The sequence below is a fragment of the Anguilla anguilla genome, chromosome 2 (assembly GCF_013347855.1).
Source record: "Anguilla anguilla isolate fAngAng1 chromosome 2, fAngAng1.pri, whole genome shotgun sequence".
Taxonomy (NCBI): domain Eukaryota; kingdom Metazoa; phylum Chordata; class Actinopteri; order Anguilliformes; family Anguillidae; genus Anguilla; species Anguilla anguilla.
Window position 1 is genome coordinate 28687475 of NC_049202.1, and position 18705 is coordinate 28706179.

General features: G+C 37.6%; 1 protein-coding gene across 1 annotated transcript in view; it reads right to left on the reverse strand.

The window, feature by feature from the left end:
- The window catches only part of LOC118220348 (chitin synthase chs-2-like), a 34661-nt gene extending 15956 nt beyond the window's left edge, over window positions 1–18705 (reverse strand). The window contains exons 1-10 of the mRNA XM_035404219.1: window positions 18387–18705; window positions 14656–14791; window positions 13685–13867; window positions 11836–12884; window positions 11322–11417; window positions 11012–11176; window positions 8498–8645; window positions 7687–7752; window positions 2209–2443; window positions 1568–1768 (exon numbers count right to left, since the gene is read on the reverse strand). Of these exons, the coding sequence (XP_035260110.1) occupies window positions 1568–1768; window positions 2209–2443; window positions 7687–7752; window positions 8498–8645; window positions 11012–11176; window positions 11322–11417; window positions 11836–12884; window positions 13685–13867; window positions 14656–14791; window positions 18387–18433 (2326 nt within the window). The 5' untranslated portion in view covers window positions 18434–18705. The remainder of the gene's footprint in view (window positions 1–1567; window positions 1769–2208; window positions 2444–7686; window positions 7753–8497; window positions 8646–11011; window positions 11177–11321; window positions 11418–11835; window positions 12885–13684; window positions 13868–14655; window positions 14792–18386) is intronic.

Genomic DNA, 18705 nt, shown 5'->3' on the forward strand with positions numbered 1-18705 from the left:
CTTTTCAGCAAGACTTGGCAAGTTTGGCTAGTTGTTCTTTTTGTGCAAATAGCGCAGATATATATTTTGTTGATGTTTACAATTTTACATCAGATAATTTTCCTTCGATTAACATGTTCAGAATGTGAACAACACACTTGCAGATGCAAGCTCCAATTGTCACTGTCACTGCCAGAGGTACAGACCGTCTCTCTCTCTCTTTTGTAAAGCTTCAAATGGACGAATTTCCTGGCAATAGGTTCGCAGCAGTAACTTTAGAAACACCAAAGTGAGTTCAATCCAAATTAATACTAATTTTCACTTGTCATTCCTGCCAGCTAACCCACGTATTTCAGCACTGAACATAATGTTAATTCTTCTAAGATATTGACACTTAAAAGACATTAGATGATTCTCCTCTTATCTGTTCAAAATATATGATTTTGAGTGATGAATCTGTTTTTGTGGTGTAGATTATGTGTTCAAAACATTATCCAAAATGTGCAATTTGGAGGTTTTAGGACATCATGGAAAAACCCTTGCTAAATTTCACTGCTTTTAGTTATCTGCTCAATCTTTTTTTGCAGTGGTGGAAAGGTTGGGGGTAATTTTTTTAGAATAATTTTGATGCTAGCTCATGCAAATTTTGTGAAATAAACAGTACAGTTGCATTTTTATGTATATAAGTATATATTTTATGTATACCATGAATAATTCTTCACATATTTCCTAGATTTTTGATACATAGTCTTGATGGCACACATGTGCCCTTCAAATACTGTCATAAGCTCTCTGCTGTGTGTTGCCACAAATTTGTAAGGCTTTATTTTAAAGTATTACACCCAGGTGAAAATTGCCTTTATAAATGCTTTGGGAGAAAGTGTTTAAGGACTTTTGACTAGTAATAACTCAAATTCAAGATATCTTCACTTTAGTTTAGTCAGAAGATATTTAGTTCAAGATACCTGCAATTGTATTTTGACTAGTAATATCTTAGTTTCACTTATTATGACTAGTCAGAACTATTGTGGAGATATCTCGAATTTGAGTTACGATTAGTCATCATTTAAATGGAGATATCTGGAATTCACATTTTAGATAATCAAAACTTGTTATTAAACATGCTATTAAATGTTAAGAAGAGCTTGCCATACATCTTACATCACTCATAACAACTAGTTGTTTGGTGTGGTTCTGGTACACACTGCACAGACCATCAGCAACCAAAGTTAAATTCAGTAGTCAATACCTGAATATTTCAGGTAGTGACTGCAGTTGTAGAAGGTGGTTGTCACTATATTCTACAACCAAACTGTGTGTGAACTTAACAGGATTAAGCACCTCAGTGAGGAGTGACCGTGTTTTTCTGCAGTGTGTACATGGCCAATGTGTTAATTTGAAGATGTCAGATTTGTTAAGTAAACTTCATTCAACATGAATGAGATTACTGTCCCTTGTGAGTATGTTTTCTCCAATAATTAGCTCAATAATTATTTATTTGAATTTACACCCCCACAGTTCACAGTTCTTCTAGTAATACAGTCAAATCTAAAGTACATTTGACTTGTTAAAATATATGAAAGTTCACCTTGATCATATTGAACATACTCCGATGCTTTGCCAGCAGTTGTAGTATATCTTCTCAACACATTGTCATCCATTAGTGCTGACCCTCTGAACAGACTGAAGCATCCAGGACTGCAGAGCACTGACCCAAATACATGCTCAGCTGTTTTCTGGAGCCAATGCCCCACAGCATACTCAAACTTCTGATACCACACCATTGGTCCTGGAATGAAAAAAAAAAGCCCACGTCGCTCGAGTTTACACAGTAATGAGAAAAATGGTACATCAGTACTTTCACATTTGTATTTCATTCAGAGGAAATCTCATTCTATGACAGCTGCAACACAATTGATTTGCCAGCTATTAAACAACAACCTCCAACTCTGACAAAACTGTTCTTTAAAACTAATTTTAGTAATTAATCTATTGATGATGTTACACTATTATAGATATTAATACATAGTAAAACATATGCATAAATTTCATTTTACAAATTGAATCATGCAGCTGGATTAGCCATTTGGATTAAGATGTTAATGGGTTCTGGTGAGGTACTGCATGTATGATCCAGGGATTAGAGGTCAATTTGCATACCATACCACTGAAACAGTTGGAAATGTGGTCTTGTATGAAGCACACTTACAGAACACCACACCGCCTTACCCATTCCAGTTGGATGGATTCTTCCACATGCTGCCCCCACATTCTCGTACATTCTAAGACGGTCAACGAGTAGGATCAATGCTGCTGGGTGGAAATCAGTATCCCCATCCAATGCCAAAATGTATGTGTTGTCATCAGAAATGTGCCTTCTCTTGCTGTCATTGCCATATGTTGGCAAAAGGAAACTTTCCCCATCCAGAGATACAAGACTTGCACGACATGGATCGTTCTGCCTCTGTAAAAGGCAGTGCAGACAATACAAGTAAACAGTAAACATGAATATAGTTAAAGGTCCGGTAAACTGAAATTAGTAAATTATTTCCTGATGTGTTGTTTTAATACTTTTTTGCTTGTTGTAAATTGGCCAAAAATGTTTCTAAAATGATTCTTGGCAACAAAAAAAAAGATGGCAGGGGACAATAAAATGAAGAATTAAAACATCTTTTAAGTAATTTCCATTGTTGTAAGGGTGTTCAGGTTAAAGTTAGGGGTAGGGCCAGGGAGGACAGGATTTACAAAGAATCTTTCTTTAATTTGAGCAGACATACAGGGCTCCTGGGTGACATCCCGAGAGGCGCATCAGTACATCAATCAATCCTTGTTTTTGTATAATGCCATTTAAAAACATGCTTTCATACTGCACTTCACAGTCATCCTTTTGACTGAAGAATGGCATTGACTTGTAGGGCTCTATCATCTGGCTGGCGCCTGCCGTGTTGTGAGCTGCAGCACCGGTGAAGTGGCATTTTTGTCATGGATTTTGACTTGCCTAAGTCGTTTGGTAATTTTTTGACTCGCCAAGTGGGTGGACAGCCACTGCTGGGGGTGTATCAGTGAAGATAAAGCAGTGCATTACAATTTTATTTCAGCTCATTGCAATTTTCATGTTGGTCTACTCTGCTACTGTCAACCTCACCGCCCACCTGCTCAGACCAGGTCTACAGCACAAATCGTAGCCCAGTGTATGGTGGATTGCTAATTTTAGGGCTTTCCCATGCAATGTGAATATGATTATAGTCTAATCAAAAGCCTATGGTTTTTGTGGATCATATGCTGTCTATGTTGACTTTGACATAAATCTCAGAAGCAGAAAAAGGCATACTTTGCATTTATAGTTAATTGTCTTAAAAAAAAAAAGAAATTAATTCTTGTATGTGAGGTGGAAACCAGGTGGAAACTATGATTTTAATAATTTAAAATACAATTATTTTAAATAATTAAAATAATTGTATTTAAAACATGACAAAACCACAACTCATCCAATTCTGCTCTGTTCAGTTAACTCATTGTTAACTCATTAAAGCCATTGTTATGGATTAATGATGTACTTGTGTGTGATAATGTTTCTTTCATTTTATTGCTATGACCAGGATCGCTACCATTGTATGATCTTTCCTGGTTTTATTTTGCTTAAAGGAGTACCATGGTGATTTTCACACTTTCTCGGTTTTATGTGCTATTTGCACAAGAGGCATTGAAGAAACACATGAGTAAAGTATTAAATATGTCCGTTCTGTATTTTTGTAGAAATATGCGTTTTAAATTTTCGTCCTATTTTCAACCAGTTGAGAAAGTTGTCAACTTGGTGCGTCACGAATACAGTAACCACTCCCCTTTCCACGCCCCGTAAACCCATGGATAACTCGAGACCCATAGTTTGCGCCGCTGGCTTACAGGCAAGACAATGCAAATATTTGACTAACTTTAGGTTCACTTAAATTAGAGTGCCTTTTAAGGACTATTAGATTATTTCTGATTATATTCATTTATCTAGCTAGCTAACGTTAGCTAGCTAGGTAGTTTGCTTTCATAAGGCAATGTTATCGATAACGTTAGCTAGCTAGTTTGCTTTTATAAGGACGTTATAGTTGTGCTTTTATCTTAACTTGGGTAGCTAGATAGCAAAAATTATAATTGGATACAAGTCAACGTCCTTACCTTAGCTATCTATCGATACTTGATATACTACTAAGCTAGCTAGCTTGTGAAAATTCAGTCTCCCTAAAAGAGCGCGTATCATGGGGGTAGCTATGGTAACGGGGCACGGTCTGTCAATCATAGCTAACTGACAGTTCTCATTACCACGCCCAGACGGTTCGGGTGAACTTTTATAGTGGGAAATTTAGGCTTAGAAAGATACGTTTTAAAGTACGTTGAAATGACTGAATAATAAAAAAATTATACACATTTGTTTTGTTGTTGCCTAAAGACAACTGGGAAGTGTCACGTTCAACCACCATGTTACTCCTTTAATAAAACTTCAACATACAATTGTTATTGTTTCTTAGTTATAGCATAGCATGTTAAAGCCATTTAGCTAGCGAAATGTCAAATTAAAATTTTATACATTTTTTAGGCAATGTTTTATTTTAATTCTGATTGGAGAAAATTCTAATTCAAAGGAATCTCTCTTGTTAATAAGTTTGCCAAACTCAATTTTCTAAATAAGTGCCAGCACAACTCTGCATCTTCTGAAAAAGAACATTGTGGGAGAGACTTCTGATTAGTATATCCTTATCCTCATATTCCTTCGCAGTGCTAGAACATGGAAATTAGCAGTGCACTTAAAGGGAAAAGAGATCATTTGATTGACAATGAATGAATCCAGTTCTATCACACCCACTAATAATATATTCAGCATAATCCAGCCTATTTTCCACCTGCACTGCATGCTTTGTGCTGTGCACTCCTCGCCTCTGCTCTCAAAAATACAAACATACAATAGCCACGCCCAGTGTGCCCACACGCCAAGCCATTGACTGCATCCATGTGCCGTGCGACATTGATTCAGGAAAATAGAGCTCATATACTCACTTAAAGCCTGCCACGGGAAAAGAGAAACCCAAAGTTTATATCAAAGGAAAGTGATTTTTTAGGAAAATCACAGATGGTTAAATTAGAGATCATGAATTTTTTTAATGAAACTTAAATACAAACAGAATGAACCTCTGGATTTTGGTAGGACTGATCCATGAATGGGTAAACATTAAAATGACCATACATAATTGCATGATAAAAAAATACTTTTATAATTAAAAAAATAGTTCCTCATTTTTATTATGAACTATTGTATGCTATGAACTCCTAATGAAATTTTTAAAAACTACAGAATATAAGGCTAACATGTTTTTTTTGTTTGTTTGTTAATGCTTTTTCTTCCCTCTTTGTTGAAGTTGTATGTTTGATTTGCATAAGCTTGGATAAGAAAAAACCAAAAAGCTTACCTGGGTGGAATACATCTTCAGCTATTATATTCTTACTCAAACTTCACCAAGTTGCATGTTGTGAAGACAATCTCCTTTGCTTACATAAAGTTGATTTCACGTGTAGTTGTGTTTTAAAATGTAAAACCTGAAATTCTTAACGCAACGCAAGCGTGAGCCGCAGTTTCAAGCGTTGTAGCGAGCGCCATTATGGCAGGTAACAAAGGGGTGAATCCATCTTCTTCGATTTGTGCTTTTTTCCACTTAGTCTTTCACAACTGTCCTGGATTGCGCCCTTCAGGACTTGGGTTTATTACCTCACACATGGACATAAGTATGCACCTGGAGTATGTAAAACCAAGCTGAACATTTGCAGTGCGTCAGCCTGGCGTCGTCATTTACATTCTTGTACTTGCAAAGGGTATGTTTCTGTGAGCCAGTGCTGGGTGTGTCATTAGCCAACAACCTGTGTCTGTAATGTTTTAACACTCGAAAGGTCACATTTTTTTGCTACCTACTGCCATCACGCTGATGTCCAGTGGCATCACAAATATCCAGTATGACAGCATTGATGATTTCTGCACCAGCATTGATCTAATTTAATAAAGATTACAAAAACATATTATCACGGTTTCGTTATAATGGCTAAGGGAAAATGTATTGAGGCATATCACAAGAACACTAAGAAAAGCGCTAAAATATGCATGACAAAACACAAAATAGAAATAGCCCATAATCCAAAAGAAATACAAAGTGCAATATTAAATAATTTCTCGCAGGCTTGGTGGTTTGCTGGGACTGCTTGCGCACAGATCAATGACATTTGTCACACAGCTGTCACGTGGCTGCTCTGTTCAGTCAAAATCTCAATTTGAGAGAAAACCTGAAAATATATCAGTAGCAAGTTCCAAGCCTATCATTTCTATAACTACAGCATTCGCAATTATTTATCCCCACTCTAAAGGCTTAATCAACTTCATCACACAATTGCAGTGAATTAATTTTGTGTGATAATATGTGCAAAATTAATTTTAATAGCGATTCATTGGGAAATCTGTATCAAAGCGCCATCATTCAGTTGCTGAATAGCATACAGGAGTAGATAATTACATGTTCACACCTGGGTAAAAGCACCTGGGTAAAAGCACCTATTATCCATTATCTGGCAACGCGGTTATTTTGAGACCAAATATTTTGGAAACTCGTGTAAGGAGGCAGAGGCATCACTAGGGGGGTGCGGGGGGTGCAAACTGCACTGGGTGACACCATTAGAGGGGGGTGACACCGAAATGACTGGCAATAAATTTTGTGTGCAGTGTTTTGTGAAGCGACGGGTTGAAACAGCTCATTTCTCCAATGCAGTTTACTGCTGGCTGATTTCATTAGCGGTATGAATGTGACGAGAAGCGCTTTGTCATTTGAATGCATAACACGCAATTCCTTGCTCCCCCCCCGCCCCCATCGACAATATCAGATGACACCAACGGTCGACCACACCGGGTGTCACCAACCCTAGTAACACCACTGTAAGGAGGAGGATATAGCATTTATGGCATTAGAGTAATTTTAATTTTAAAGTCCCCAAAGCCCCATGGTGGCGCTCTGGTAAGGGAAACTCTCACTTCCTGTCTATCTGTCCTGTCTTGTCACATTGAGAAACTTGCTGCTGACTTCTGAGCGAATCGCATCAAAGAGGTGGGAAAAAAGATCAGAATCCGAATAATATTGGCCAAATTAGAGAGGAGAAAACATTTGGGGAGAATGCATTATTTGAGTTGCCAAATATGGTATTTGTATTCAGCACCATCCCTTACTGAAATGAGTCCACTTTTTTTAAAAACACACTAATAATGAATTTAATGTTTTTAAACCTCGGTCATTGGAACGGAACTAGCCAGCTAATTTGCTTGTAATCATATTACGTCCCAATAGAATAATGTAGTTAGCGTTAATTCGTGTAATGTGTTCTCAGACATAAATGTCATAAATCATCTGTTATTGGCTATGATATAACCAATGATTTCTGGCTACTGATATTAGCAAAAAGTATGATATCAGAGCTTCTCTAGTTTTTATGACTTTCCACTTTTCAAATCCACCCAATTAAAAATATCAGGATCACCACCCTCCCCCCAAAAAAATAAAAAAACTAACAAACTGGAAACGTTTTGGGTATGAATATGACATTAAAGATGAAGCATTCATTGCCCTTACTTTTTATTCAGACCTTCATGAAATGTTATTTTTTGTAATAAATGAAAATAGAAAAACTTACTGTTATTTTTTGAGGATTTTTGGCAATATAGCCTTTCCAGCCAAGCAAATAGTACAAATACATGATCTGAAACACAGAAACAATATTGGAAAAACGTTCATAATGAAAAAGACCTTTAAAAAGACAGAGATCAATAAAATGCTTAAAATGCTTTGGTCCTATTTGTTTCTTTCATTCCCAATTATAAATGCCCAATGATAACTATAAGCAAAACCCAATAGCTTACTACAAAATCATCTGCAAATTCAGTGGAACCCTGACAAGGAAATCCTCTGAAATCCATCCAACAATCACCACTTACTTTTAGTCAACTTTTTTTTACATCACTTCTTCTGAGTTCTCGCACCTGTGCAGCCATTGTACCGGTCAAGAAATGGACAATAGGCATCACTATTGATTATGTGTCAGGGAATAACCTGTTAACAGAAACCCTCCTTTCTGTGGTTGGCATTATGACCAATCATGTGCCATTCCATTGATCAATGTTTCCTATTTGTGTACTGAGTCTGATATACTAGAAAAAATGTACAAAACTCCACAGATATTTAGATCATATATAAGAACAGACATCAGAACAATTTCAGTGACAACAAAGACAACACACAATAATGCTCCAGCGTGTACACCACTTAAAAAGCTCCTATTATTCACAAAAAATATTAATACAACAATAGGGAATATCCATCCATCCATTCATTATCTACACTCGCTTATCCTGAGCAGGGTCACGGGGGGTGCTGGAGCCTATCCCAGCATGCATTGGGCTAGAGGCAGGAAACAATAGGGAATAGACTAATAAAAATGTTTCCACCTGTGACCATCTCTTTTTGTTTCGGATAAGTTGTTTATCTTTCAGATGAATGTACAACATATTTCCTTCTGGCATCACAAGCAGTAATCGACCTCCATATGGCGTTTCAATGATTGACACATCATCAGGTTCTTTGTTTGTAAACACCCTGCAAAATGAAAAAGAATTCAGTATATTTGTTAAATGTAAATTATTACTAAACTCAGTACATTTTTCCAAATAAAATATCCCTGAAAATGTGATATTTCACCCAAAAGAAATATAAATGATTTTTTCTTTGCCTCTCCATATACTACCCATCCAAATAAGAATTTCAGTGACTTTGCTGCCTACAGTACTTCTACCAATGGCTACCATCTTTAGCTGCCTGAAAACAATTGGTATTCTGTGTATTCATACCAGGGACTGTAAAAAATATGGACAAAGCTACTGTGACGTTACCCATTGACTCTCCGTGGGTCTCGAAAACACGTTTTGAAGCTCAATGGTGGGCGCGGCCATGTTTTTGATTTGGAGCCAAAACCATAGAGTTCAGCGGTTCTGTGATTTTTACACAGTGTGATTGACAATCCGGTGCGGAAAAGTCCATCACCCGGAACGAACGAGGTAAGCTGACTGCCGTTATGTTTTAATTATCAAATGTTTAATTTCCATCCATGGCTGTACTGTGTCATATAATCACGTTACATGTATGACATTAATAATATAATTATGTTCAGTTATCTTCAATTTATGTTTCTCAGCAAACCATCACCGAATATGCTTAGCTAGCATATCAGCTTGCCAGTGAGCTAGGTAGGCAGTGAGCGTGGTTAGCTCACGCATTAGCAATATGAACCACAGGGGAAGAACATCGACTACACTGATGGTCAATCAATCAGAGATGTGTACTGGTGATTTTTGACTAGGCTAATTTTCATATAACTATCTGGTAGACCTGCTGTTGAAACCTACGGTGATAACCAAGCAAGTTATCACCGTAGGTTTTCACCACAGTCAGTTAATGAGCCAATAACGGTTACTCCACCGCTGTTTATGGTGTTCACTCGCTGGGTGACGCTAGCTGACCGATCGTTCGCAAGTCACTTTTAAACGAATAAAAATTAACACTGTCAGTAATGATTAACAAATCTACCAAGTATTTTAATAACTGATCTGCAGGTGTGCAAATATGACAATGCACTTTGTAGAGCAAGTTTTCCACCTGGTGCATGAAGACAAAAATGAATTTCTAATTATTTGTTTTTTCTTGTAGATCATCAAAACCAATGGAGAAAAACCAACATACAAGGAGCCCCCAGGACCGATTCTGAGAACCACTGGCTTAAATTCTCTTGTCGGTCTCTTAAATGCTAAAAACATGTTCCTTTCTAAATTCCAGTCTTGCAATGATGGTTAATTTCGTTAAATTCTGTTTGTGTGTGATTTCATCGTGTGTTGTATGTTACCTTAAGACTCTTAATTCGCTTTGTGAAACTGAAAATTCTGCAGTTTATCCCAAAATCGGGATTATAGTAGCTTTGTCACATCCGTGACATTTACGGAATGTACACGACTGACAAGCCGTCAAACACATTTGACAGATTGAATATTTGCCGGTTAGGGTTAGCTAGCTAGTTTGCTAGTCAAATGGCTTGGTAGCTGAAGTTGCGAACTGTTTTAGCATAGCCTACTGGACTATCAAATATAGCAAATAAGCGTTAGTTGATTATGCTTTCTGCCAACAAATTATTTGGTTAAGTAGGCTAAAGGAAATATTAAAATGACTTGGCTACCGAAAAAACTTCAGAGGAGGATTATTTTATGGTCGATCAGTGCAGCTGTAAATAGCACACGCCATAATGAAATCACTACGAAATGGGATGCCTGCATTTTCTGACTTCGCACAGGTGGACTGTGGTCCATGGACGATGAGTCGGAGCCGCAATGTCGAGGCCCAGAGGCGCCACCTCCCACCCCAGTGACCATAGACTGTAGCCCATACTGTAGCTTAGTCCTCCGCAGTAATCAGGAAGTGACGCAAACTGTACCTCATTAGTCCACAACAAATATTATAAGTGCCCAAATGACACAATAAATCATGAAATCGGCCCAAGAACAGTCATAAGACAAATAAAATACAGATATTGTGACTATTTGTTCTTGTGAGAAAAAATTATTGACTTTGTATTTTGACCACATTTGTACCGAAGACTTACATGGAAACCGGATATGGGAACACCTATACTGGAGCCAACCGCAGTGGTGCTAGTGAGCAACGTCTCTCAACAAGACCAGGAAGTGAGCTTCAAAAACGAAGTCTGGTTTTGGCTGCTTGATTCATACGCTGGCAGTATGCTAAAAACTTCCAAACACCAAACACACTAGGTATTTGTAACCAAGTCACACAGCCATATGATTAATTTCAAAGATAAGCATATATAAAAACTAACTATGGAAATATATTACATACATATTTTTGTAAACACACTTCATTTCAAACAAATAGTTAGAAAAGTTAATTTATTTACCTACCTGTACACTTCTATGATAACATGAGTAAGGTCATTTACATACTCATTAACCAATGTGGAATCACTGTCTTTGTCTTTCTTAAATGAGTCATCCACAAATATATGGCACTCAAAGTCAAAATTATCTTTATGTTCTTTTTTTGGATCTCCTCTATATCGGTCCAACCTAAAAACAACAACAACAGCAGCAACAACAACAACAACAACAACAATAATAATAATAATAATAATAACAATAATAATAATAATAATAATTCATCTATATTTTACAAATATCCATCTATTTATGTTATGACATGAATTCCACATACCTAAACATCGATGTCAGTATCTTAAGCATTTCATCATAGGTTTCATGCCACATAGTTGCACAAAGGTAAATGACACAGCTTTCAAGCTCGTTGTGACTAAAAGACAAAACAAAATGTGTTTCACTGTATCATCAATTAAAATGAATGGCATTCATTATGCCATTCATTTTGAGTAATATGTAAAAAACATTGACACAAAAGGTTGACGCAATTATTCCTAATCTATACTTTTATTTGATGATTGATTTATTTGATGAAGTTGATTTTAATGTACAACTTCATTTGACTCAATGCATCCTTTCACTTACCTGTGGCTCTAAAATATATTATATATTTAATTTAATTTTTAATAATACAACTTGATGTGAATTAGTATTTACTATAAAATGTATGAAGATGACATTTAATACACTTCAAATACTTCTATGAAAAAAGTACAACCCATCAAGATTTAGAGCTTGGATAGCTATAGAGTAAGACTAGAAATTACTGTGGGACTATAGCTGAAACTTACTATTCCTGGTTTCTCACTCGGTTAACCTTCATCTTCGTATTCAGAAGCATGGATTGATCAATGAAGGCTGATTCGTATAGTCTGCGAACAAACAGCTGAGAGGTTCGCTCTATCCTCTGGACCTTGATATTCCACACGTAATATGTAGCACACAGGAGAGCAAGCCACATGAACAGTCCTTCCATTACCAGCATTGTGAAAGGCCAGGTTTTATAGTGGCTGTTCAGGAATGTCATGCAAAAGCTTTCAGATATTTTGGACAGTACCACAGCTGTCATGTTTTGGTTTTTAATGTTTCCTAAACTTGAGCAAAAGCTTGTAAAACTCGCTGTGGCTATTCCATCTAGATCTCCAGACTGTGTTATAAACAATGCCACACCTATAATGAGAACTGAGGGCCCAGAAAAAAAGATAGGGAAAGCGAAGCTAAATCTGATAGCATTGATCTTACAAGCCACTACACCAAACCAGTGGCATGCAACAGAGGAAAAGGCCTGCAGGAAGAATAGCCCAACCCCAAGATTCTGAACCTCCTCAGGAACATGAGAAAAATATGTCCATTTCACAGGAGCAGGTTGAAAAAATTGGAAATATAAAGTATATACACTGGAAATAACAGCTAACCGCAAAATGCTGGTGATCACAAACACAAAGTCTCTAAAGCCATCCAACTCTGTAAGTGTCTCCTGAATACGACCACTAGCTTGCAAAGGGTTCTCCCACCAATTAAAAGAAACCAAAATAGATGCAAAGATGGCAATGGCAACATACAAATAGCAGTCCTTGTTTACATTTGGAACATAGGAGGATTCTCGAGCATAGAAGTCTACAGCTAAAAGGCTGTAGCCAGATATTATTAGAATGACAGAACAAATGGGAAAGATGATTTTCCAACTCTCTTTCTGTAAACGAAAGATGATCTGTAAAAGGGAAGAAAGGAAGCAGATGCCACCAGAGAGAAAGAGGTTGGTGAGAAAATCAAACTGGGGCATGGAAATTAACACAAGTAGTGACGTTCCCAAAGAAACCAGTGCCTCAATCAAGCAGATCTGTAAGACAAAATAAAATACAAATAAAACATTAAGTCACTGTAACCTAGCTTTTTTTTAGAACAAAAAACACTAATGCATTCATATTACAAGAATTTCAATATGTAGTACAATAAGTATGCCTATATTCTGGAACTCTGATGCAAGCAACATACACTACATGACCAAAATTATCTGGACACCCCTTTATCTGGGGCTGTTTTCATGGTTTTGGTTAGGCCCCTTAGTTCCAGTGAAGGAAAATCTTAATGCATTCTAGACCATTCTGTGCTTCCAAGCTTTTGGCAACAGTTTGGTGATGGCACATTCTTGTTTCAGCATGACCATATAGAAATGGTTTTGTCAAGTTCGGTGTGGAAGAACTTGACTGGCCTGCAAAACACCTTTTGGAATCCTCTGGAAAGCCAGCTGCAAGCCAGGACTAATTGCCCAATCAGTGCATGACCTCACTAATTCTCTTCTGGGCTGAATGGAAGCAAATTCCTGCACCCATTCTTCAACATTTAGTATAAAGCCTTCCCTGCAGAGTGGAGGGTGTTATAGCAGCAAAGGGTGGACCAACTCCATATTATTGCCCATAATTTTGTATGACATGTTGGATGGCAGGTGTCCACATACTTCCGGTGTTTTTAATGCTATTCAATCACTTAATATGAATCTTGTTCATGTCATTACATGAAACAAATGTGGCTACATTGTCACTTCAATAACAACAGTAAAATCAACAAATGCCACATTTTTCACTGAAATTTAGTTGCCACAGTATTTAGGATTTTATCCAGTTCAATTGAATAACTCACCATTCCCATAGTTTTCATGTTTGGTGTGACAAAGTTCTTGAATGCACATTTCCACAATGATTTGAGGAACATCATGACATTTGGCACCACCAGACAGAACACCAGCATCAGTAAGTAGAAAGGATGGCCTTTGCTTGTCTTTGAATTTGGTCTTGCAAACATGCAAAGAACCAACAGAGAACCCTGTAAGTACATAGAAATGTTTAATTTTGAAAGGTTCATCTGGTGAATGTGGGAATAAAGAGATTATGGAATACTGAAAAAGACATTTTTCAAAGGACACAGGGCAAATCTTTTCCCAAAACTAAATTTGCTGCTGTCCTTTATTTCTCCAAGCACACTTGTATAACCAAGGTGATATTTACTTTAACTTTAGTGTCATTATGATCGTGTGACAGGGCTCAATCTGTGAAAGGGAATTGGGGCAATCTATTTTCATTTTCTCATCACTTCCCCCCATTCTAAATTTGTCCCATCCCCAGGTCCCACCAGGGGCTATTGCTAGGAATACAGAGGTGGGTATTCGGTGAATGAATGGGGATATTCATAATTATCTGACTACATGGATTGAGTTTTCAAATGAGGGGGGGGGGGGGGGGGGGGGGGGGGGGGGGGGGGACAGTATGGTGGCTATGGTTAGTGCCCACAACCTCCTTCTGCTAATTCTGGGACATGATTGGCTGGGGCTTCAGGAAATGATGAGTCTGGCGTAAGGTGATTGATAGCAGGGATGTGTTCATTGTCCTTTTGCAGTGGTTGGAGGTGAGGTGGTCACAGATGACGATGACCTGGGGGAGGGTCCATGCTGTAGCCACACCTGCACCTAGCGTGACTTGAATGGCTGACTTCACCCTCAAGCATTCTTGGGATGAGACACTTCGTCACGTCACCAAACAAGTGATTGAATTTGTCTTTACTGATAAAATGTTTTTGCTAAAGGCTAAAACAATCTTTAGGTCAGAGGACATTACCTTACTGATGACAGCACTTGTCAAGACAAGCAGCCCCACAATCACTGCCACCAGGTGCTGAGCAAAAACAAAGCATCTTCTCTTTTCTTCTTTTTCAGAACCAGCAGGATTTAATCGAAAAGGGTCCCATGTGTCCCTGCACAAACATGGAATATTACACTGATGTCTTATACTGATATATATGAGAGCAATACATATGTATATTTTGGGACAAACTTTCTTTTCTTGATTTGGCTCTGTACTCCACAATTTTATATTTGTCATCAAACAATTCAATAAAATGTACTTTGGGTGTGGTTAAGCATCACCACCCCCATCGTACATTATTTTCCAATAATGGGACAGCCTGTTGCAGTTTAGTATTATTACCATTAGTAACTGCCTCATGATTAGCTGTAGCTGTAGTCCCTTGGCAGGTAAAGAGCAGGCAAATTTATTATTTATTATATATTTATTAAAAACATGCACAAGCAGAAATTTGCAATAAGAATAAAAAGTAGGCTAAGTGTGCATCAGTGCACACTGGCATAAAAGTAAACAAAAAGGAAAAAACAGAATTGCAAAAGGTACCTATGTAGCATATGATGTGACAAATAATAAAACAAACAATTACATTCCATAAAAACACATCAACATACAAGAACATGTAAGCAAAGAAATACTTATAGCCAGAAAGTATTGAATAGTTTCGGAAGTTTAATATTTAAAAGATTACTACTAAATTTCAGTCAAGATTTTAATTGTAATTTAAAACTAGCAAAAGTTCAACTTCCTGTCTGATACTACTGGATAGTGCATTTACTATTAGATACATCTAGATACTAACACCTTCATTCACTTTGTTATGACTGTAGCTTTCGGCCAGGAGAAGATGTCGTCAGGTGGCATCAAACTTTCCTCAGACGTTTCGACCCTGAACGACAATGTCCTCCAGTTGGCGGGTCAACTTCTCCTGGCTTCCAGGTCAACTCCTCCTGCCTGTTCCAGAGCCAGCAAGAGGCTCTTTCCACTGCCTCCCCCAACCTGTGAGCAGCTGTCTTCCTCTCCCTTCCTGCTATTCCCAGAGCTGTGAGCAGCTTCCACACAGACTGCGCCAGGAAACCCCTGCAGCCAACCTCAACTGGAAATAGCCAGGCCTGCCACCCTTTGTCCCTGCATTGTTGGACCAGGTCCTGGTACTCTCCGAGGCCTCTTCGCAGCCGTCTTCCCACGGGACCGTCAGTTCAATCAGGATGATCCTCTTCGCCTCCTCAGATTATATGACCATGTCAGGCCTCAGGGATGTTTGGACGACCTGGGGAAAGTGTAGTTTTCTTCCCAGGTCCACCCTCATCTCCCACGATTGTGCCGCCTGCAGGAGGATCTTCCTGGTCTTCTTGGAGGAGCGTGGCTTCTCCCCCTCCCTGGTGAACCGGATGGATGGGGCAGATCTCACGTGGGTCTGGTGCTTTTTCCGTCTCTCCTGCTCCAAGATGTCAGCCAGTGCTCTGAGGACCTTGTCATGACGGCATCTGTATCTCCCCTGGCTAAGTGCAGTCTTGCACCCTGCCAGTATGTGCGCCAACGTGCCTCTCCCTCCACATAACTTGCACAGTGGGTCCACCCTCATTTCCCACCTGTGCAGGTTTGTTGGTGTTGGAAGAGTGTCGTACACTGATCGGAGCAGGAAAGAGATGCAAAAGGGCTCCAGTCTCCAAAGTTCAGGCCATGTGATCTTCCGCTTTGGCAGGTCCCACTTGTCCAGGCTCCTTGTGATCCAAGTTCCACGGCCCTGGACCTTCGCCCTTCCTCCTCCGGTTGTCGGACCTCGGCTTGGATCATGTCTCTCCTCTGCCTTGAGTCTGCTTTCCCCTATTGCTGGAAGTGGGTGGTTCCGAATCCTTGTCTCCCCATGCACAGGTTCCCGATGATATACTTCAACTTCAGCATGCTTTCTGCCTGTGCCTGTGCTTGTTCTCTATATTTGGTCAATTGCATTATACGTATATTTCAACTTTAAGTTCTTTACATCCAAATACATAAATATATACCACAAATTAAGGGAAAATGTTTCCTGAAAAGCCACCTTTTTACCTATAAATATGATCAAAATGGTAGAGCATTAATTTCTATTGGGGGGGGGGGGTGTGTCCCAGGAACGGCTCTGGAAACTCCAACCCCCAGATTTCTTCTGACAGGCGATTTCAAACTCCTACCTAACAGCCTGAGGGGGTGAATAAATAAATACAGATGCAAATATTTTGGCCTATTACATAAATATAAAATCTTAAAAACCTATCCAGACATGTTTTCCCCATTAATGTATTGTATGTTTGTGTGCCAGATTAAGTTCAGTCAAATAAGTACAATAGTATAACATAATGCAAAATAATAAAAAATCTTATTTGTGAATGCAATTTTCTAAACAAAATAATAATAATAATAATAAGAAGAAGAATAAGAAGAAGACGAAGATTTTTTTTTATTCATGACGTGCTTTTCATATACCCTGAATTCATACACCCTTTGACACAGCTGAATTTCAGATTATTTCCACTATAAATGATTGGCATTTGACACTTCCATGTGACACATAAAGTTGTAATGACCAGATTCTCTTCCATTGGTAAGATGAAAAAACACAGGGCCAAGTTACATTAAATAATTTAGGAAACGCTGGGTAACATTGCTTTGGAATACAGCTTGTCAGGTTTGCATGAGGTAATATAGCCAATATGCCCTCATTTTGATATCAATAATTTTATGGCTGGCCTTGATTTTGTATGTTTTAAATAATGACTTATAGACAGTGCTTTGAATGCATGAGCAACTTGGCCTGTTTGTACGTTGACAACGTGTCTTTTTAAAAGATATAAATCACTATGGAGAACACAGGGCCATCTCTTCATTCTGTTCATTTGGTTTCCATTTGCGGGGACAAAATCTTTTAATTAAATCTTATCTTTATACCAACATGTTTATGACACATTAATGCGCATCAGTATACATTGTTACTTATAAGATTTTATTACCTTGAAAGACCCATTTACAGCTAATATAAAACCAGGAAAAAATGATTCCAGTAAATTATCATCGCTAGATGTAAATGAGTAAAATATGTGTGTGACTGAGAAACTTAAATACAAGAGTAAAGGTTGTGCAGTTATTTAATGGATGTTAAAGTGAAGAATAGTCATCATATTGTCGTGATCACCATTCATAATTGAAATATATAATTTCATTCATTTGTATGATATTATTTGCAAATTAATTTATGAGATAATTACTTTGTAAAATCAATAACATTACCCTATAGCTATTTAGAGTTTTTTAAGATTTTGAGATTAAGAAGTTTAATACTGTTAATATGTTTATCTTTTAATGTACAATTTATCTTTATTTTAAGGTCAAACATTTATCACAAAGGAAAAATTTACCAGACAATTTTCTTATTTAATTACAGTATATATATATATATATATATATATATATATATATATATATATATATATATATATATATATATATATATATATATATATATATTCTGTACTTATTTTATCACTGTAATTAAATAAGAAAATTGTCTGGTAAATTTTTCGTTTGTATTAAATGTTTGCCCTTAAAATAAATGTATATATATATATATATATATATATATATGTATACACACATTCTGTACTTATTTTATCACTGTAACTAACATAAATTGTATTGATGTATGGCCACAGAAAAGAACAGGCACAACTAACCTGTGTCTTCCTTCCCTCTTTTTCCTTCTATTTTTCAGATCCTCCATGTCTATCCAAGATGTATGAGGTCAACTGTATTCCATGGACTTAACACACTGCAGAAACATCACATCATTCTGATTCACCGATGGTGGGAGGGCGCAGTTCTGCCTTTTAATATGTTCAAAGTCTGGTTTTACTGTCCATCTCTATGCAGAGGAAGAATGTAATAACAGAGGAACCTACAAAACTGTTCAAAGATCACCAAGGAAGCCATTTTCAAATTTGTCACTCTTTCAAAATGACAGCAATCCCACTGTTCTAAACTCTGTAGTTTCTT